Below are 22,334 nucleotides of genomic sequence, written 5' to 3'. Positions count from 1 at the left end.
TTCTAACCATATTTGTGATGGCTTCGTCTGCTACTTCAAAACCAAAATTAGGAAAGGTAGAATAAAATTATGAAAAGGCTAAACCCTACAAGCAGAAAAAAAACCAAAACGAAATTTTCACTAAGTAGCCCTTGTGAACGCCGAAGCACTGCTAAAATACACACCGACAAAAAAAGAAAAAGACAGAAAGACAGACAGACAGACAGAAAGAAAGAAAGAAAGAGAGAAAGAAGGAGAGAGAAAGAAAGAAAGAGAGAGAGAAAGAAAGAAAGAAAGAAAATACATTTGACAGCTTCTAGCCCAAACCCGCTGCATTAGAGCAGAGAACAACAGCACTGCGCAGGCTCCTGGGTCAGAAGAACCCTGGGAGGCCCCCTGCGCAGGCGCCCGAATGGGGAAGTGGGCGGGCTCGCGCATGCTCCGCGGCTCACTTCCGGCCAACCCCTCCCCCCTCCCCCTCCCCCGCGAAACCACCGCCCCTCTCCCTTGTCGCCAGCCTCTCCCTCGGCTCTCTCCACCCCTCGTGTTCTCCGCCCTGCTCGCCACCAGCCCTTCCCCTCCCGCTCCATCCGGGTCGCTGACGGCTGTCTCTCGGTCCGGAGAGTGCTGGCGGCAGCTTTTCTCTGAGGAGCCTGGAAAAGTTTCACGGGGGAGCCGGGCATCAGAGGCAGCGGAGCTACGGCCGGGACGCCGGAGGAGCCGTGGTAATCGCCGCGGCCGGCTGAAGGAGGAAGGTCTCGGGAGCTGGAGAGCCGCCCAGAGGTCCAGGGAGCGTCCGTCCTCCATCGCTTAGGGCTCTCCCTACCCTGAGAGACCGGGTGAGTCGTTGCCCCCGTGGGTTCGGGGTAGTGTGACGGAGGCGAGCTCCGCTGGGGCCTTGGTGAAGGGCGCCAGCGTCCTCAGCGTTTTCCGGGACCGGAGTGTTGCACCGCCCTCGGGGAAAGGGTCTCCCCGGGGCCGAGGCCGTGGGGGACGAGCCCGGTGGGTCGGACTCTCTCCCCGGCTCGCCGGTAGCTGCGGGAGTTTGGCTGGCCGGCCCGCGAGGCTTGGTGTGTGTAGACCATTCCTCTTCTCCGGGCTGATCTCAGCTCCGCGAGGGCTGATCTTGTGGTGCATGGTCAGGGAAAGAGGAAACCAAACTGCTTTCCGTTCTCCTACCTGTTGCTGGCGAGAGAACGTCTTCTCATTACCGGTTCTGACTTTTGGAGGAAAGAAAAAAAGGGTGCCCAAACGAAGCGCATTGAAATGGGAGATATGTTCCTGTCTTATGCTAGCTTTGAAAAAGAGAGAGGTATACGGAAAGACAATGCAGAACTCTCTGGAACTTTCGAGTTTTGGTGTCCCCAAGGGATGAAGTCAAACTTCTGCTGATGGGAGTGGAGTGAGACTGCTTCGGCACTTTCTAAATAAACATAAATGCAGGAAAATTCTGTTTTGAAACCTCAGATTCAGTGTAAGGAGTTTAGGTGATTTTGGACAGCAAGGATAAAACATTTAAACCAATGGTTCTTTATAATGCACCGCCTTTTTTTTTTTTTAATGAAATGTGGGTTTTTTAATGTTAATGGAGGTTTTCCCTCACGTGTTTGTGCACCTTGTACGTGTGTGTGCCTAGTGCAGGAGGCCAGAAGAGGGCGTAGGATCGATTCCCTGGGGCGAGTTACACAGACAGCAGCCATGTGGGTGCTGGGAATTGAATCAGGATCCTATAAAAGAGCAGGCAGTCCCATTAACCTTTGAGACATCTCTCAGCCCCTCCCTCATGTATGTATTTCAAGTGTAGAAGTTACATGGATTTTCCTAAAAGTTAACCCCGCCTCCAACCTGTTCTTATTTGGGAAAAATCAGCAGTCCTGGGATTGTTTACAATTTGTTTTTCATCTTCAAGTAATTGTCTTAGAGGTATGTATTATAATCATGTCGACATATTTTTAAAATTAAATTATTAGAGAGGGTTCGGCACTATATAGTATTTTGACTTATAAAATGGAGTCGATTGTTTAAAATTACGACTTGATAACTTATAATTTTGCATATAGCTTATTCGTATAAATAATGAGAAGTCCAGTTTAAATCGTGATTTTTTTTTTTAAAAAGTTCCATTATTGGTTTTATTTATGTTACAGATAAGAACTTCAGTTTTCTGTTGATGTGGAGGTAGGTATCAGATTGTTTAATTTTTGTGGGCTACGGGAGACTGCAAGATTATGTTTCTGCAGTTGGCCGGATACTTGCTTGTATGGGCATTGGACACATGCCTTATTTAATGTTCTCATTCAATGTATTTAGAGAAAAAAAACCTAATTTCATTAGAGGGCTTACTACTGGGTTAGCTAACAAAGTCAGAAACTTAAAACTTACCGTTTTAAGTTTTACAAAGACTAGTAGAAAGTGATATCATTTCCTAAACATTTGCATATGATCCTTTAAAAATGAGAGAACTGAAGCGTAACACTGAAGCATGTTATAAATATTAAACAATTGCAGTCCTCATTGTAGCTTGACACTTGATGAGCTTTCTTTGAAGTCTTACTTTCGTTTTTTTTTCTCCTCAGACATAGGGTACCTCCAAGTTTCCAGTGTTTCCGAAGGGACTTTTGCATTGAAACTGGAAGACCAAAGTCATTACAAGCATGTTGTGCTGGGGAAATGCATCCTATGGACAGCTAGGTTTGGGTGGAATTGATGAAGAAATTGTACTAGAACCCAGGAAAAGTGACTTTTTCATAAATAAAAAGGTCCGAGATGTAGGATGTGGGCTCAGACATACTGTGTTCGTCCTGGATGATGGGACTGTGTACACATGTGGATGTAATGACCTGGGACAGCTAGGTCACGAGAAGTCCAGAAAGAAGCCAGGTAAGGGAGATCTTGCTCTTTCTTTCTTTCTTTCTTTCTTTCTTTCTTTCTTTCTTTCTTTCTTTCTTTCTTTCTTTCTTTCTTTCTTTCTTTCTTTCTTCCTTCCTTCCTTCCTTCCTTCCTTCCTTCCTTCCTCTCTCTCTCTCTCTCCCTTCCTTCCTTCCTTCCTTCCTTCCTTCCTTCCTTCCTTCCTTCCTTCCTTCCTTCCTTCCTTTCTTTCTTTTTCTCTCTCTCTCTCTCTCTCTCTCTCTCTCTCTCTCTCTCTCTCTCTCTTTCTTTCTTTCTTTGATTTATTGATTTATTTTATATATGTGAGTACACTGTAGCTGTGTTCAGACACGCCAGAAGAGGGCATCGGATCCCATTACAGATGGTTGTGATCCACCATGTGGTTGCTGGGAATTGAACTCAGAACCTCTGGAAGAGTAGTCAGTGCTCTTAACCACTGAGCCATCTCTCCAGCCCTGAGATTTTTCTATTTCTAAGAATTGATCATTTTACTCTTGAAATGCTGTTTTATATGTCTTCTTTAAATCCTAAACTTAAAGGCTTTTTCAAGATTTAAAAGAAAAAAGAATTAAACATACTCATGACTTTACCATGTTCTTAAGAAGTACATTGGTTTGTAGAGTTTTTTTGTTTGTTTGTTTTTATTTACTACTACTACTAGTATGACCACTAATTGTCTGTGGATGAAATAGTAACAAAAAACCCTAGACTTCAGTGTCTCTTTTGTATAGACTATAAAGTTATCAAAATCTTTAATAGGTTCAGCTACCTTTTGAATTCCTAATTTGTTCTCTGTGATTATTCTGTACTTGTAGGGGGATGGTAAAACCTTTTTATTTTCATTTACTTGTGTAAATTATACCTTAATTCTTCCATTTTATTCCCCATTATGCTTTAGATATGTAATTTTTGTTTTGCTTAGTTAGAAATATTGTTTAATCTCCTAATTGCTGCTTCCATGGTTTCAGTGCTAGCTTTTAAAGGGTTGTGAGTTCGAGGTGGTCTGACTATGGAGAGAGATCTAAGCAAAATGTAAAATAATTTATCAGGTAATGAGCATTGGAAGCATTTGGTCAGATTTCATGGTATTTTTCTGGATGTTGTATTTAACATTAGATAGTAACACAGTTGAGGTGAAACTGTTAGATATTTTGTTGTCAGTTGTCACATTCAGGAGAGAAAGCTGCTATGCTGTTTCACGGTGTGACACTTTTAGGCCCTCATTCCCTATGGGGTCCTTTGTCTCTTTCATCTCGTTGTAGAAGGCGGTTGGCTGGTTGGTTGGTTGGTTTTCTTTTTGTTTTTTGTTTCTGGTAGCCTTGTTTTGAGAGATCAACGTAGGTATAAAAACTCAGGCAATAAATTGACATATCTTTCATACCATCTCATCACCATTGCCATCCTTAACTTTTTTTTTTTCTTTTTTGGTTTTTTTAATTTGTTTTTTCGAGACAGGGTTTCTCTTGCAGCCCTGGCTGTCCTGGAACTCACTCTGTAGACCAGGCTGGCCTCAAACTCAAAAATCTGCCTGCCTCTGCCTCCCAGAGTGTTGGAATTATAGGCGTGCGCCACCACCACCCCCCGGCTCATCCTTAACTCCTAATATTAATTTGCAGATACTGTAGCTTTTATTCTTTGTGGGTAGGGTTTTAATCTCTTCTCACAACATGTTATTACTTCATGATATATAACTTAATTTTATTGAATGAATAAATTTCCCTTATTAAAGGCATTTCCTTAATAAAATAGGTCTAATGTAGAATTCAAAGTAAATGAGTTTTTTTGTATTATATTTCATGAAAGAATCTCTCTTTTATGTTTTTTTGGATTTGTTTTTTCCGAGACAGGGTTTCTCTGTGTAGCCCTGGCTGTCCTGGAACTCACTCTGTAGACCAGGCTGGCCTCAAACTCGCCTGCCTCTGCCTCCCAAGTGCTGGGATTACAGGCGTGCGCCACCGCCTGGCTTGAAAAAAATCTCTTAATCATATCAGATTTTCATACTCTCTCGGGCATTGAAGTGGTTGTGGGTGGTAATTTACTATCTGTCCATTTTGCTTATATGGGAATGGTTGAGGTTTTCATGGTGTTGGAATTACATAGTAGGTGTAGGAGTTGCCAGTATGTTTACTGTAACTTACTGAGGTTTAGGAATTTTAAGTGTTACTTTAATGTTGTTTAGATCAGAACCTTTCCAATCCCCGCTTCCCCACCTGACATGTACCAGTAGGTAGTATAACTTAAACTGCATGGATGAGTTTGGGGAAAGCTGAGTGCTTTTTGGTGTTGTTGACATTGTGATGGCTGTATTGTGACATCTCTGTCTTCTGTGAATTCATCCCAGAAGCATTATTTAGTAATGCAAAGTTGAGTGTGCTTCCACTTTAGATTGACTCATTGGTGTCCAGGACATATTAAACAGTCCCTAGAAAAAGAAAAGAAAAAAGAGGTTTGTTTTTCAGAGGTTTAGAGCCTCAGTTGGAAGTTAAGACATACATAAATGAAGTAGCTGAAGAGAATTGAATTTTCCATGATAGTATATGTATTTCAAGCCTCGGGAATTTGATGAGGAAGATATGTGTGATTGAATTAAAGGAATAATGGTTGAAGTTTAATTCTGTCTGTAGTTGTGTAAATAGCCAGTAAATAAGTCTGGGGCTAGGATTGTATAAAAGGGGTTAGTGGGGGAGCGTGAGGGCTCTGATCTAAACAAAAGTTCTGGTTCTCTGATACCTGGAAGTATAACTAGGCTACAGAGATGGAAAAGCAGGAACTCACGGAGGTGTGACTACTATGACAGGGTTCCAGCTTTCAGCCTCATTCTGTTTCAAGTACATGAGTGGTAAATTTTAATAATGTTTTAACTAAAATTCTCTTTGAAATGATTCTTAAATGTTTTAAATGTGTTTTTTCCCTGTTCCTTTTATAAATAGCTAAATTTGAGGGGTGAGTTTAAAGATAAAGGAATTGTTAGAACTTAATTGGTTTTAAATACTTGATAATTTACCAGTCTTGTTATATGTCTGAGTCACAGACAATTCTTTTATCAGAGCTTTACTTAAGTCACAAAGAAAGTAGAGAAAAACAAAGAAATTATTTCTTTACATAGGAAGAATATATTTTCTTTATAACCATAGCAAATAGTTGTAATGAAGGACCAGAACTTAGCATCATTAAGGATGAGTTACTCAAGTCACATGGCTTACTGTAGGGATTGACTTTGCTCTTCAGTAGTTTGGACCTGAGACCTGTTGGGAAAGTTATCCATTCTGGATGTTTTAGGAATCATACATACTTCCTGACTTCTTTTATTATACCAAGAGTGTGGGTTAAATCCATGTCCATCTCTGGTCTCTTACATAGGTGTGACCTCATTGCTAGATCTTTCTGAATTAGTGCTAGAAAAATGAATGTCTTTATCACCTTTGTGTATTTTTTTCCTACGTAAGAACTTCTAAACATTTTTTAAAGCTAGTATCTTGGTTTCTTAATTCATAGCTTACAAATACATTTACTCAATGTGTTATATTTGTCCATTTAAATGAATTGTTTTATTTGCATACTTCTATATTTACTTAGGAAGATATAAAGATAATTTATTAAAAGTATACTTTTCCTTACAGGTTTATTTATACACAATATATTTAGTTACATCTCGTTATGTTTTTACTCGTCTCATGGTAGAAGCAATGCTAAACTATTTTATGATTGTAAATGGTGTTATAATTCTGTTAAAGAGTGTTTTGGTAGCTTTCTGTGGCTTTCCGCATTCTTTCACATGGAGTATCTCAGTCGATGCTCATACTGCCTGCCGTCAGTCACTCTGCTGAAAGCATTTTGGTCACAGCAGTAGCTGCTTGCCTTTCTTCGTTCCTCACTTTCTGACCTATTCTTTCTGTTCATAAAACATAAATCTACAAATGAAATGTCCTTTTATATACAATTGGAGTTTTAAAAAGTAGTGTAGGAAATATATAAATATGGTAAATTATTTGCAGATTAGAAATACCAAATTATCTCACATAGTTCTTATTTTACCAAAACATACACAAATTGAAGCTCACTGGGTTTTTAAGTCTTAGTTTTCATAATACCTTCTAAGGAAGTAGGTTATACAAAGACTTGGAAAAAAGAATTACCTAGGTCAGGATGTCAGGCGTGGCCTTGAGTGCTGTGAGAAAGATCTGTGCCCAGGAATCAGCTCAGGTGTAGGGAAAGTCATAATGCAAACAGACGCTGCTGTTAGAGAGATGTGTAATAATACTTTACTTTGTGTAGGACCCCACATCTGAGGAATCTCAAGAGCATTACACAGTAATTCATGGTTCCTTTCAAAATGCTTGTGACACAAATTGCAAGAATTATCCTCATCTTAGGGGATAAGTTTTCGGAGAAATGGCAGCACAAGTTGGTAAGTAACTTGTCAACAGCAGGTGGCTGAGTCTGAAAGCTTAAACCTCCCAGTCTCCTACTTTATTCACTGAACTGTGCTTATGTTTAGCGTTATTTACAATATTTTCTGTTGAGGCAGATCAAATACTAAGGCAGATTGTTTCTTGGCCATTCTATTAGATGGCCTATTGAAATAAATCAGTATTTTACCAAGATTGCATTATGACTCTGTGTGGTAGGAGCAGTATTTTTATTTTTTTAATGCTGTAAATCAAACCTAGCCGCCTCATGCACGCTAAGCGCTAAGCAAGCACTCTGACATTCAACTACACCAACCCCAAGAATATTTAGACAAACCAAGTTTACTTCCTATTTCTGTTTTGTATTATCTATATTCCTTTATTGTCTTGACTATTGTGCTGGTCTATCAGAAGTCTGTAATGATTGTCATGCAGGGTTGATTGGGTGGCTGGAATTAAAACTTAGGTTTCTTAGTTTTGTCAAGGCTGTCTCTGGGATGCATTGATTTATGCTTTATAAAACTCTTACATATACACACACACACAAACAGAGAGAGAGAGAGAGAGAGAGAGAGAGAGAGAACGCAAACATACAGATTTTCCTTGTGTTTGGTATATTAGTATCTTTATATGATTGGCTTGTACTACAACACTCTGAAAGTTGAGGCAGAGGGATCATAGGTTGGAGGTTTTTCTGAGTTGCAAGATCCTCCTTCAAAAATACAAAATGAGAAATCAAAATACCATTTCCAACACACACACACACACACACACACACACACACACACAGTAGAATTTGGTTTCACAGGAATACCAAGGATTACTGTAAGATTGCAGCCCGAGGAGTCAGTTTGCATTATTACTCAGATTTTGTTGTCCTAGGTTTTGAGATAGGGTCTCACTATGAACCTCTGACTGGCCTTGAACTAGCTATATAGACCAGGCTTGCCTCCGATTTAGTTGAGATCCGTCTGCTTTTGCCTTCTGTGTGCTGGGATTAAATAAAGTATACCACCATACCTATTTTACTTAGAGACTTTTTAAAGGATTCTTAGGTTTCCAGGCTCAGTATTTTTTATTTATACATATATAGCATGATTCTCTACACTCTGTTAAAGTTGTTTTGAGGAAATAAAAGTGATACCCATTTTTCTAAACTATAAAGCATATTATTGAATGTTGGGATTTTTTTAAATATCCCAGCACACAGACATCGTGACGGTAAACATGAATTTGGGTGAGATTGTGTAGGATAATGATCAGTGAAAGGAGCCATCTGTATACGGTAGCAAGCCTCTGTTCTCTCCTTACTGTTTCTCTGGACTCAAACATAACGAAAACAGTGCTGTGTGTAGACAGAATATAAAAATATAAACAATTTGCTAGTTATGGTAGTGCTTACTTATAATTTCAGTACAGGGTTTACAGCAAAAGGATCAAGAATTGGATACCAGACTATGTTACATAGAGATACATTCTCTTGTGTTAGCTGGTCTTGCTGTCTCTGACTGCCTTGTCCCTCCTGCAAGCCTGTGTGTCAGCACTCCTGGGAGACCAGTTCTCTCCAAGAAGAATTTGGGTATGGAGAGCTGGCACAGGATCAGCTCCGGGGTGCAGATGGAAACTGGAAGGATCCTGTCCCCGACTGTTCCTTGGTTCCTGTGTCCTGATGGCTTGGGGTGGGTCCCTCTTGGGCCAGGAATCTGAGCAGTAATGGTGGTCTTACCTGTGCTCACAGGTGTGTCAGCACTCCTGGGAGACCAGATCTCATTAGACTAATATATACTATATTAATATGTAAGTATATAAATAACACTCTACCAGTGTCCTATACCCCAGATCCTTGATTCTTTATCAGTCTATAGGTTTAGACTGATTTGTTCCTTTTTTATATAATTCTGAACTACAGTTTTAGTTTGGTTTTTTTTATATTTTTTTCATGGTTAAAAAGTAATGCACATTCTTGGTAGAAAAACTGACGAGTCTAAGAAGGCAAAAATCAAGTGTAATGAAATCTTGCAGAAGTATTCTCTTTTGCATACTCTTATGGTTCTGACCACAAATTAGGAATGTGTTTTTCTCAACCTGTTTTCAGTGATAGTTAAATGATTATTTTCCATACTAAAAAAAATGTTGAGGGGCTGGAATGATAGCCCACCCTTTAAGTGCACCTGGCTGCTCTTCCAGAAGACCATCTGTAACTCCAGTTCCCCAGGTAAATCAGATCCCTTCTTCTGGCCTCTTTGGGTAGCCACCTCTTACGGTATGCATGTCATACCCAAACATACATGTAGACAAAGCACTCATACATATGAATAAGATAAAATATTCAAAAAATTTAAATTGTTGACAAGTGATAATTTAACATTTAAGATTTTTAAAACTATTTCCATCTCTCTCCATATTTATATATCTATACATATTTGCCATGAGTGTACACATCTGTTTAGTCCTTGTTTATATCTTTTTTTTTAAAAAAAAAAAAAAAAACACCCTTTTTTTGGGGGGGGGGGTTGTTGTTTTTTGTTTTTTGTTTTTTCGAGTCGGGGGTTTCTCTGTATAGCCCTGGCTGTCCTGAACTCACTCTGTGGCCTTGAACTCAGAAATCCACCTGCCTCTGACTTCCAGAGTGCTGGGATTACAGGCCTGTACCACCACTGCCCATCTAAAAACAAACACCTATAATTTTAGCATATCTACAATAAACAGCTAACTTTTGTTTTTTAAATGTTACAGATGGTTGTAGATTATTTTTACAGGTGCACATGATTACAAGAATTTTGTTGGTCAATGAAAGTTCCAAAATACATTCAGCTGACAAGCTTCTGAATACAGTCTAATGGGCATTATTTGAAAGTCTAGTAAGGAAAAGGAAAGACATCATAGGAGTGCATGAACACATGAGCAGTGCTGTTTACAGATGAGTCCTTGCAAGGAGTCAGCTCGTGGTTGTCTCCAGTCTGATCTGCTTTGGTAATAGTTATGTCCCATTTCAGAAATCCCCAAAAACGAGGATGGTGATAGAACCTTGTAAATCACTGTGGCTTACAGGGGAGTGTAACAGGTAGTAGGTGTGTAGGAAAGGTGCTCAGTGAGTGCACTGAGAGAGTGGGAAGTGCTTTAGAGGCAAACGACCACAGGCAAGGGTCTTACCTAGGGCTTCTGTTGCTGTGAGGAGACACCGCGAGAGCAGCGACACTTAAGAGCAATATTTAATCTGGGCTGCCTTATGGTTCAGAGGTTCAGTCCATTGCTATGGTGGGAAGCATAGCGGTGCAGGCAGGCATGGTGCTGGAGGAGGAGCTCAGAGTTCTACACCTGTATCCACAGGCAGCAGAAGAAACTGAGCCACAGTGGGTGTTGCTTGAGCATAGGAGACCTCAAAGCCCGCCCCCTCAGTGACATACTTGCTCCAACAAAGAGACCACACCTACTCTATAAGGTCACACCTCCTAGTGCCACTCCCTATGGGCCTCTGGAGACCATTTTCTTTCAAACAACCACAGCAAGTTCAATGCCTTCTAGGGAATGGAAATCTCTTTAACTGGAATGTCTGAGAGTAGAGAACATAAAAATTATATAGTCATTTATATACAATCATTCATCTGTTCATATAGGATGTTCATTATATTGTACTCAGAAACTTGTCAGATGAATAGTTTGGAGCTATCATTTACAAACATTCTCACAAGCACACAAGCATAGGCACTTGTGAAGTAATCTACAGCTGTGTTCACGACAGGTCGAACTTTGGCTAGTAGGCACTAATTTGTAAAATTATAATCTTTTCTTGTTTTGTTTTTTTTTGTTTTTTGGATTTGGTTTTTTTGAGACAGGGTTTCTCTGTATAGCCCTGACTGTCCTGGAACTCACTCTGTAGACCAGGCTGTCCTCGAACTGAGAAATCCGCCTGCCTCTGCCTCCCAGAGTGCTGGGATTACAGGCCTGCGCCACCACCACCCGGCTATAATCTATTTAATGTATATGAGTACACTGTCTCTGTCATTCAGACACACTAGAAGAGGTCATCTGATATCATTACAGATGGTTGTGAGCTACTGTGTGATTTGGGAATTGAACTCTGGATCTCCGGAAGAGCAGTCAGTGCTCTTAACCACTGAGCCATCTCTCCAGCCTGGCATTAATAGTTTTTGATGGTAATCACTAGTTTTATAAAGGAAGAATTGGAGAAAGGAGAATTTGGAAAGTAATTAGTTTAACTGTGGTAATAGTTCTTTAAAACATGGAAGAGAGATTGGCAGACCAAAGATGGACAGCCTTTGTTAACTTACTGGATATGAACTGATTGGAAATAGGGAATGTGACATGATTAGGACTGTTAACTATTTGAATAAAGAAGATCCTACCTAGCTGGCGAGGTAAATTTTATTGTGAATGTGAGAGCAATATTCAGTGGGCAAAGGAATCAAAAAAGAGAAAATCAGAACTAAATTCATAAAGTGTTGATTTCCGGCTTTCCTTTTCTTTACATGTATTTAATTAGGTAGTCTGTAAATTTTTCCATTGTTCCAAGGTATCAAGTAATCAATAACAAAGCTTTTATTTTGTGGTTAGGATTCAAACTTTTGGAAAGTGTTAAAATTTAAAGTAACTTGTAAATTTAAAGTGTCATAAATGGCTGTCTACTTTATCTGTTTTCTATTTTATTATTTTTGTTTGCTTTGGGATGCCTAATACTCATGACTGCCCTCCTGCCTCAGTTTACCAAATTCTGAGATTATATGTTTGACCCATACCCTTGGTTTTATTTGGTTTTTTCTTTTTTCTTTTTTCTTTTGGATGTGGTGTTTTTGAGACAAGGTTTCTCTGTATAGCCTTGGCTGTCCTGGAACTCACTCTGTAGACCAGGCTGGCCTCCAACTCAGAAATCTGCCTACCTCTGCCTCCCAGAGTGCTGGGATTTCAGGCGTGCACCACCGCCGCCTGGCTATTTGTTTTTTCAATGTTGAATTTTTATAAAGTGATAAAATAAAACTGTCTGTAGTCAGGCATTGTTTGATAGCTTCATCACTTGAACTTTGTAATAGGCTCATTTGCATATTGCTTACCAACACAACCCAATCAGTTTGTTTCTGCATTTGACTTGATGCTTCTTTCTTGGTTACTCATAATTGAAATAGTGATGATTAAGAACTGTATTGTTGGCGCACGTTAGAGTTCCTTTGATGTACAAGGTTTTGTGGCGTGAAAGTAGGGAAGGGGCAGAGTAAGGCAGAGAGGTTCTCAAGAGCCGAGGCACGAGCATCTGCACGCAACGGGGAAAGTTGGTCTGCTTTTCTTACTAACTCGTAGATATTGTGACTTTATTTCTTTTTAATATTGTCATACAAGCCAGACAGTGGTGGTGCACACCTTTAATCCCAGCACTCAGGAGGTAGAGGCAGGCAGATCTCTGAGTTTGAGGCTATCCTGGTACACAGAGTGAGTTTCAGGACAGCCAGAGCTACACAGAGAAACCCTGTCTCACACAAACAGATGGAATGCAGAGGTCAGATTGCCATCTAGGATTGATGCAAAGCATTTACAGATTGGTACGTATATAAAATATGATCCGAGTACTTGCTACTTATTTCATAACTTACCAACAGTCAGGAGCCTTGTGAGACTCCAGTTACCTTTTAATAGTTTACTTTAAATCACATGTGTATGTCTTGGTGTAGACAAGCAGTGTGTGGTACAGGTGCTGTCAAATGCCCTGGAGCTAGAATTACCATCCTGGTGGACGGTCTGGGACTTGAACTCTGAAGAGCAGTACATGCTCTTAACCAGCAAGCTACTTCTTCAGCATAACCTGCTTGTCTCTTTTGAAGAATAATTAGGTAAAAAGCTAATTGGTTATCTCTGAATGAATGTATGTTTACACATATACTCAGGTGAGCAGTTGAGTAAGCCTGCAAATAGAAATAGGAAGGAAAGCATTTAGATGTTGATATGTGAGGTGTATGAACTGTATTGTAACTGCAGCTCCTGGGTGTTTCAGTGCCCACTTCTGGTCTCCACAGGTACCTATACACATGTGTCATATTCATTCATCGTCTCTCTGTCTCTCTGTCCCCTCCAGCTTCTCACAGTTAACACAGTAAAAATAAGTTCAGTGACTTGCTAGAAGAAAACACACCCTTTATAACAACAATAAAAAAGAGTATTAACTCAGGATCATTTTAAAAATATATAAGACCTAGATGTAGAATTGAAAGCACTATGCTTTTTATCTGAAAAGTTCAGTTTCTGGAATATTACCTAATAGCTGCATTTATATTGCAACAGCATTTTATGGAATTTAGAAATAGCTTTAATGTTTCTTTTGGAAACTGGAAAAATTATAATTTATCCAACCACTGTAATGTAGTGCTGTGTCGTTGAGGACTGATGTCAAAGACATCTAATACACTAGGAAGGAAATAAGGTATAGAAGAATGTAGCGTGGAAAGTTAGATAAATCAGAAGGTAGCATCCATTCGTATTGACTTACAGATGTCTTCAGACAGGCACTAACCGTAGTTGCTGGAGGTGGGAGGAAAAGGAGGAGGCTGAAGGAAGCGAAGGGCGGGCTTCGCCTTGTGTCCTTGTGAAAATGCTGGTTTTAGAAAGTAGGAACTTAAGAACCTTGATGTAGTCCTGGGCTGTTGGTTGTAGGTCTATTGTTTTGTACATTGCTTTATCCTCTTGGTGTGTCTTGGTGTTCTGTTCTATTAAATTAGGATAATCCTGGTAGTTCTTGCAGGGTGGGGGGTGGGGGTTAGGATCAGGTGAGAACACATGCAGCACCTGGCCCGTGGCGAGTGAGTATTCAGTAGATGTTTGCTTTTGAAATAAAGAGCTACTAATGGTGCAGTTGGGGAGGGCACACTGCTTGTCTACCTAATACCAACTAGGGTATTAGCTGTTTTCACATTTGCCTGATAGCTGTTACATGTCCTTGTTAGAAACTGTGTCATTCACATATTTGCTTCCAGATAGCCTATCTCTTTGTTACAGCTAAAAGTTTAGGCATTTATTCAACAAATAGTTGTTATGTCTTGGCTACATCAAGCACAAAAATACTTCTTTAAAGACCTCATTGTAACTTTTATTCAAGAACTGTGCTAAAATATTAAAAAAACCAAAAACCTTTGATTCTTGGAGGTGATGCTGTGCTGAAGCTAGACAAAATGGAGGGGATTCTGTCATCTTCAGATGTAAAGGCTGACTTGGGTGGGAGAGCTGTGATACTTCCTCCTGTGGGAAGCACGGAATTGCCAAAAGTTAAAAGTTGGTTTATTGATAACCTTAATTTAAAAACTTGTTTGGTAGAGACGAATGCGCATGTTCAGGTTCATGTGGCGAGATTGGGGGACAACCTGCAGGATCTGGCTCCCTCCTCCACTGTGTGTGGTCCTGTGAGATGTCAGCAGACTCAGCAGACAGCCCCTTTACCTTGAGGCATCTTGTAGGCCTAGCCATTGATTCTACAGATGATTTAATGAGTAATTTCAACAATTGTTGTGTCCTGATATTTTGGAAAATAAATATTCAAATAACTATTACTTATTCAAGTTCTTAAACGTAGCTGAACTGAAATGAATTGACCTGTAAGATGTAAAAAAACTATATACATTTGATCATGCTGCCGAGCGGCGGGTGGTGCACGCCTTTAATCCCAGCACTTGGGAGGCAGAAGCAGGCAGATTTCTGAGTTCGAGGCCAGCCTGGTCTACAGAGTGAGTTCTAGGGCAGCCAGGGCTACACAGAGAAACCCTGTGGGGGTGGGGGGAAGGACAACAAACCAACAACAACATTTGATCATGCCTCTTGTTTCTGAACGTATACTTATTTTCACACCGATATATATTTTTTTCTTACTTAGTATAGAGGAAAAATTTATAAATCAAAAAATTAAAGCTTTTAATTCCAGCACTCAGGGAAGCAGAAGCGGGGGTGGGGGATCTCTGTGCTTTAGGACAGCCAGGGCTACAAAGAGAGACCCTGTCCCAAACAAAACAAAACACCAAGAAAGAAAATCAAGGTGTATTATGAGTGGGGTTGTAACAGATAGGATTGTGAGAGCAGGAAAGGAATGGTGAAAGTGGAAGTGGTTGCGATTTGGATTTGTTAGTCCGGTTCGTTTTCTCCAAGACCACTCCTCTTCCCTCCCCCACTGGCCCCTTGAACTCACACCTGAGATTTAGCTTAGGTTTTGTCTCCTTGTTAGAGGATCAGTGTTGGAGTGTTGCCAACATTTGGATTTTACCCTGTAACCTCTGTTACTTTATTTCCTTTGCACATGACTGTGTGCCCCTTAGCTCATTACTTTAAATCTTAGGCCATTGGTTTCCTTGTGTCAGTTCCTGAAAGTGCCTGTGTTCATCCTAGTAAGATCACTTCTGTATTGTGCAAGAGTTGTGACCATAGTTTTCTCTGATTCACTCTGTTCTTACTAATTCCTGGTGAATGTTTCTAAAGTGTTATTTCATTTTGTTTTTTGAAGCCCCAGCTAAAATGAAATTTTTGTAATCTCTCTTTGGCCATTCCTATAAAAATTAAAAAGTATATATTGAAATCCTTAAGTATTTATAAACTATTCTGAAAATAAATTGTCAAAACAATCTTGATATATATATAGTGCTTATTTGTGAGGGGAGAATGTTGTAAAACTCATGTAGTGGGACTCCATCTCAAACAGTAATATCAACAAGAAAATCAGAATTATTCACCAGTCCCAAAGTGGTTAATATCCTTATTTTTTAAAAGTAGAAGTAAAAGGAAAAAAAACCTAAAATTTTGTGTTTTGAATATTTATAAAATAAAATTCAGTTGCTTAATGATTAAGGGAGGATGGGAGGAAACACAGATAAGTAGTGTTGGCAGTTTAGTTTGCAGTTCTCGGTATAAAAGTTTGGGCTGTCTGGTAATGTTTTTAAGTGAAAGTGGACTTCTGTATGAGGTAGTGAAGGAGGCAGGGTCTCATGTAACCCAGGCTGGAGAGTGGCCTCGAACCCTTGATCCTCTTGCCTCTGCTTTTCAAGTTCTGGGTTTACCGCACCTGAAATTAAATTAATACAAGTATTTTGATCATGTTCTTTACCCTCCTCCAGATATTCCCCCCCCTTTCCCACCCCACTCTATGTTAAACAGCACCCTCCCCCATCAAACAAACAAAGAATAAGATAACATGGATGCAAAGGCCTGAAGTCAGTTTTGTGTTGTCAAACTACTTCTGGCCCTGAGGCCTGCCCTGGAATGTGGTTGATAGATACACCCAATGAACCCTCCATTGGAGAAACCCTCCTGAGCCTTGAGTGGGAGGGCTTTGATAAAGACATTTTGTTTAGGGCTGAGAACCCCAAAGTCTCTCACTCTGCCCATTGTCCAGTTGTGAGTCTCTGTGCTAATTACCAAGAAGCAGCTTCTCTGATGAGGGTTCTCTGGATATAGCAGTATGTTATTAAGAGTTGTTTTAGACCAGGCAGTGGTGGCATACGCGTTTAATCCCAGCACTTGGGAGGCTTAGGCAGGCAGATTTCTGAGTTCCAGGCCAGCCTGGTCTTGAGTGAGTTCCAGGACAGCCAGGGCTATGTAGAGTTGTTTTAGGGCTGGAGAGATGGCTTAGAGGTTAGGAACACTGACTGCTCTTCCAGAGCTCGTGAGTTCAATTCCCAGCAACTACATGGTGGCTCATAACCATATGTAATGGGATCTGATGCCCTCTTCTGGTATGTCTGATAGCTACAGTGTTCTTGTATAAAAGAAATCTTTTTTTTTTTTTTTTTTTTTTAATTGCTTTGTTCCTTTAGCAGAATAAGAGCAATAGATTTTCTTCTAAAGCCCACAAGTTAGCCTCTGGTTTTTGGCCACTTTTTAGCAATGTCAGTATGGGTGTTCTCTCAACATAGTGGGCCTTAATTGCAGTCAGAGTTGGTTACTCGTACAGTTTTGGTGCCACTGTTGTTGCACTAACTTACCCTGCAGGCAGGTAGGTCACTGTTGTAGGGCATGAGGTTTGTAGCTGATTACTTTTCCCCTTCAGTAGCATACAAACTTGACTAGCCTAAGACATGTTATATAGACTAGCTATCCTGGAACTCAGATCTGTCTACTTCCGCCTCCTGAGTGCTAGGACTAAAACCAATCACTTCGTCTGCTGTATTTGTCAATTTATCAATATTGTCTCCTGTTAGTGACTTTTAGTTTCATCCTGTTTGTGGTCAAAAATAACACTTTGATACTATTTTTGTCTTGTTAGATTTTTTTAAGCCTTATTTTGTGGTTTAACGAAAGAATGTTCCTTGTGTATTAGATATTAGGACTATTTAGTCATAAAGTTTCATCCAGTCAGTTCAGTATTTCCTTAGGTGTTCTCTGTCCACTTGATCTATCTATAGTTAAAGGGAAAGGATCAAGTCCCTTACTGCTTTTGAAGTATCTTTTGCATGTATGTCTCTCTCTCTCTCTCTCTCTCTTTTTTTTTTTTTTTTTTTTTTTTTTTTTTGGTTTTTTGGTATTTTTCGAGACAGGGTTTCTCTGTCCCTGGCTGTCCTGGAACTCACTCTGGAGACCAGGCTGGCCTCAAACTCAGAAATCCGCCTGCCTCTGCCTCCCAGAGTGCTGGGATTACAGGCGTGCGCCACCACCTCCCGGCTGCATGTATGTCTCTTAATACTTTCTTGCTTTCTATTTAGGTGGTTTGGTGTTAGGTGAATGTTCTGTGGCAATTGATCTTTTATCATTAGATAATGATGATTTAGTCTTGTAAGAGGTTTTGATTTAAAGTTTTTTGGTTTTGGTTTTTTTATCTAAGTATAGCCACAGGTGCTTGTTTTATTAGTTTACTGGTAGTCTCTGACAGGCTTTGATTTATCTATGCCCCCAGCACAGTAGATAAAATTTGTGTTAAGGCTTAGTTCATGCAGAAGGTTTTTTTTTAAGTGTAGTTTGAATTTGCCTTTTCCCCCCCTTGGAAAAAATATTTAATATCTAATATTTTGTATTAGATATTTATATTACACATTAGAATTTGATGCCTTTGGTTTCATAGCCATTCAAATTCAATTTAAGTGCTCTTAGTTTGTTAATTGGAAAACCAAAAAGTCCCATTCGTTTTTTATTGTTTTCTTTTGCTATTTTCTTTGAGAATTATTTTAGTGAGATAATTGACTTACTTGGAGAGCTTCCATTATTGATAACAGATTTCTTTTTTCTCTTGTAATTAAGATTTATAGGACTATTCGTGTAAGCTTATGGTTCTTAGTTTTCTTGGTTTTAGAGAAGGGTCATGTTACATTTTGTTTTCTTTTGTGTGTATGTGTTTCTGTAATGATTTTTATTAAACCATATACAAAATAATACAAAGAGTGAGGAATTGGCATAATGAACTTCAGTGTATTGGGGCACCAGCTTGAAGAATTATCTACTTGCTAGGCATGGTTGTGCACACCTGTAATCCTAGCACTTAGGAGGCAGAGGAAGGAAGATTGCTGTAGATTTAAGCTGTCCTGATCTACTTAGTAAGGTCAGGTATACATGTCTAAAAAATAGGTTATCCACTCAAGATACTTTAAGGTAAGTACTGACTGTATCAGTAGAGTTGTATAGATTCCTAGATGTTATCTAGCACTAGCCTCCCACTTATTAGCAAGGTCTTAATCTAGATATAAGTTGAAATGCTTTACATGCAGGAATGTTCGTTTCCATGATGCAGTCAGTTTCATTATTGAGTAGCATTATTTACTATACTCTCTGGTGGATGGAGTTTTTGAATTGCTTTATCATGAGGCTTCTGGTGTATTGAAGATAATAATTGTAGAATTCTTTTTCTTTTTCTTTTTTTTTTTTTGGTAAAAACTTGTATGCTGGTAAAAAATTAGCAAACATTGTGTATACTTTTATTTTTGTGTGTATGGATGTTTGTCCTGAATGTTTATGTGTATATTGTATGCATTCAGGTGCCTTTGGAGGCCAGACGGGGCATAAGAGTCCCTGGAATTGAGTTAGAGGAGTTCGTAAGCCAATGTTTGCATGCTGGGAACTGAACTCAGGTCAACTGTAAGAACAGCAAGTGCTCTTCACCACTGAGCCATCTGCAGCCCTAACACTTGGGTATCTTAAAGAAACTTTGCTTGTCACTGGCTGGCTACTTTTGATATAAAACGAGCATATTTTGACCATATGAGGGGGTTTATAACTGTTGGTACTAAAATAGAAACCTATAACATTTATATTACTTCTCTATTCAGAATATTCAACCGTACACAGAGAAACCTTGTCTCGGAAAAAAACAAAAAAAAAAAAACAAAAACAAAAACAAACCAGAATATCCAACCGATTTTCTATTTTAAAATCTGAGCCTGGAGTGATGGTGGTCCTATGCTGTAGTCTTAGTACTTGGGAGGCAGAGGTAGAAGGATCCCAGGTTCAGGCCATCCTGGGCTGCAGTAGTCAAATTCTGCCTCAAACTAACAAAAAGAAATCTCTTAATTAATTACCAGTTCGGATTATTTCATTATGACTACTACCCTGTAGTGTGTCTATGATAAAAATAAGTTTGAATTATACTTATACTGCTGAAATTCCAATAGCCCAGTTTCTTTTTAAGTGATTTCCTTTTCAGTGTTGGTTTTAAATAGAGTACGGTCTTCTGCGATCATCTTGATAAACTCTGGATTTCTCTTAAGATGTTCAGGTCATTTATTATATCTTATCATAATAATCACAGTAAAAGTTTCATGAGCATTGTATATGGCACATATTTTTTTCCAAAACAACTGGTTGCATTTTATGTTTTAGCATCTCCTTATTTTTTTGATAGAAAGTGAGAAGTGAATATATTTTAATCCTCATTTCAAGCTCAAAATTAGAATGTAATGTTTCTCTTCCTGACAGAGCAGGTTGTTGCCCTGGATGCCCAAAATATCGTAGCTGTGTCATGTGGAGAGGCTCATACCCTAGCACTTAATGACAAGGGTCAGGTGTACGCTTGGGGTCTCGACTCTGATGGACAGCTTGGCCTCCAAGGATCAGAGGAGTGTATCCGAGTACCCAGGTAACAAAGGTGACCACAAAGAGGTCCTTAATCGTTTAAAATAAATTTGTTTATATAAATCATTTTGCTTACTGTGGGTATGTTTTGTTGCCTAATTATTTCTCTCTTTTAACTCTTTCAAGAAGTTACTAAGTTGGTTCTTGTTAATGATTTGAGTTGAAGTATTTGGTTGGCTAAGTGACAGTAATACTTAAGTAACTGATTTACTCCATAATGGATAGACTTTGTGCATAAAGAAAAGTCGGAATTGTTTTCTTCTATAATGGGATAGACTGTAATGGGATAGACTGATTTCAGCTGCTGGTTCTGCTCTGTCAAATGTCCTAGCAATTGAAATATTTATTAAATACCGATTGGTTGCTGGGCATGATGATGGCCCATGCATTTAATCCCTGCACTCAGGATGCAGATAGACAGATGGCTCTCTGTCAGTTCCAGGCCAGCCTGGTCTACAGAGTAAGCTCCAGGACAGCCAGAACTATGGAGAGAGACCCAGTTTCAAAAAAACAAAACACCTACTAGTTGCCTGTTTCTCTGACCTTTTTTTTTTTTTAACACAAAAAAGACTTTATTGGTTTTGTTTGTTTATTATTAAAATGGAAACCCTTAGTCCTGGGACTTCAGGTATGTATCACCACGCCCAGCTCTTGTTTTAGATCTTAGAAGAAAGCCAGATAGCTTTTATCCACCATAATGTTAACTTTTGCTTTTGTTGTTGTTTTTAAGATCTTATATTTTATGTATGTGTGTGTGTGTGTGTATACACACACATATATATATGCATATATGCATATATACCACAAGAGTGCCTGGAGCCCAGAAAAGCAGAAGAGGGCATCAGATCCTACGGAACTAGTGCAGTGGCTCTCAGCCTTCCTAACGCTGTGACCCTTTAATATAGTTTCTCATGTTGTGCTGACCCCCAACCATGAAATGATCTTTACTTCTTTACTGTTAGGAATTGCAGTGTAAGGATGTGATATGCAACTCCTGTGAAAGGGTTGTTTGACCACTGAACTAGAAGCAGCAGATGGTTGTAAGCTGACTTGTGGGTGCTGGAACCAAATCTGGGTCTTTCTGCAAGAGCAGCAAGTACTCTTAACCACTGAGTCACCTCCCCAGACCCCTGTTGAGTTTCTTTCTTTTTCTTTTTCTTTTCTTTTTCTTCTTTTCTTTTTCTTTTTTTCTTTCTTTTTCTTTCTTTTTTTTTTTTGGTGGTGGTGGTGGGGGTCGAGATAGGGTTTCTCTGTGTAGCCCTGGCTGTCCTGGAACTCACTCTGTAGACCAAGCTGGCCTCGAACTCAGAAATCCACCTGGCAAAGTGCTTATGTTCAGAAATTGATTTGTTTGTTCTGGGTTATGAGGTTTGTAGAGTTGTTATATTAGTCTCTAATCAGTTGTAACGCCTCCCTTTTCATCTCTGATTTTTACTTCAGATGACTTTAGCATTTCTTAGGCATGTGTGTGTAGATACGGGTGTGCATGCATGAGAGTGTGCATGTGTGGACGTCAGAACAACTTGTAGGACATAGTTGCTTCTCCATCACGAGTGTTCCAGGAATTGAATTCAGATCATTAAAATGGCAGCAGTGCTGCAGTCCTGAGAATTCAGTTGGTCCATAACTACTTTATTAATCTGATCAGGATTCCTATTTTTGTCTGTTGAAGAACTTTCTTTGTACATTAAAAAAAAACACTCTATTTCTTTATTTCTGCTGTGGTACTTAATTTTCTTTCCATTTGTTAAAATTGGGTGCTTTTTGTTTTTTGGGTTTTTTTTTTTTTTGATCTTTGAGATAAGAATGGATGTGTGCAGGGTTTTTTTTGGTTTTATTTTAATGTGGGTGCTGATTGCTCAAATCTACAGCTTCTGTTGTAGTTGATAGGTTTGCTGTATTGTGTCTTTATTTCCCCCTTTAAAGAGTATTTTTCCTCTTTCGATCCATTTGATTGTTTAAAACTAGTCTCTACTTGTTTCTTGTTACTGACTTCTAGTTTTATTGTATTGTGACTGAAAA

At 39.3% G+C, this 22,334-nt stretch overlaps 1 protein-coding gene across 3 annotated transcripts in view; it reads left to right on the top strand.

The window, feature by feature from the left end:
• Window positions 1-719: 719 nt before the first annotated feature.
• Window positions 720-22,334, top strand: part of Herc4 (HECT and RLD domain containing E3 ubiquitin protein ligase 4) — a 70,930-nt gene continuing 49,315 nt past the window's right edge. For 2 of the 3 annotated variants that reach the window (XM_052164510.1, XM_052164509.1), the window contains exons 1-4: window positions 720-818; window positions 2,127-2,157; window positions 2,556-2,859; window positions 20,157-20,316. In XM_052164510.1, coding sequence (XP_052020470.1) covers window positions 2,634-2,859; window positions 20,157-20,316 — 386 coding nt within the window. In that variant the 5' untranslated portion in view covers window positions 720-818; window positions 2,127-2,157; window positions 2,556-2,633. Of the gene's footprint in view, window positions 819-2,126; window positions 2,158-2,555; window positions 2,860-7,164; window positions 7,277-20,156; window positions 20,317-22,334 lie in introns of those variants that run through there. The other variant, XM_052164511.1, reaches the window with a different exon arrangement.

The sequence above is a fragment of the Apodemus sylvaticus genome, chromosome 19 (genome assembly GCF_947179515.1).
Source record: "Apodemus sylvaticus chromosome 19, mApoSyl1.1, whole genome shotgun sequence".
Taxonomy (NCBI): Eukaryota; Metazoa; Chordata; class Mammalia; order Rodentia; family Muridae; genus Apodemus; species Apodemus sylvaticus.
Note: the sequence above shows the minus strand (reverse complement) of the source record. Positions and strands in the feature narration are given on the sequence as shown.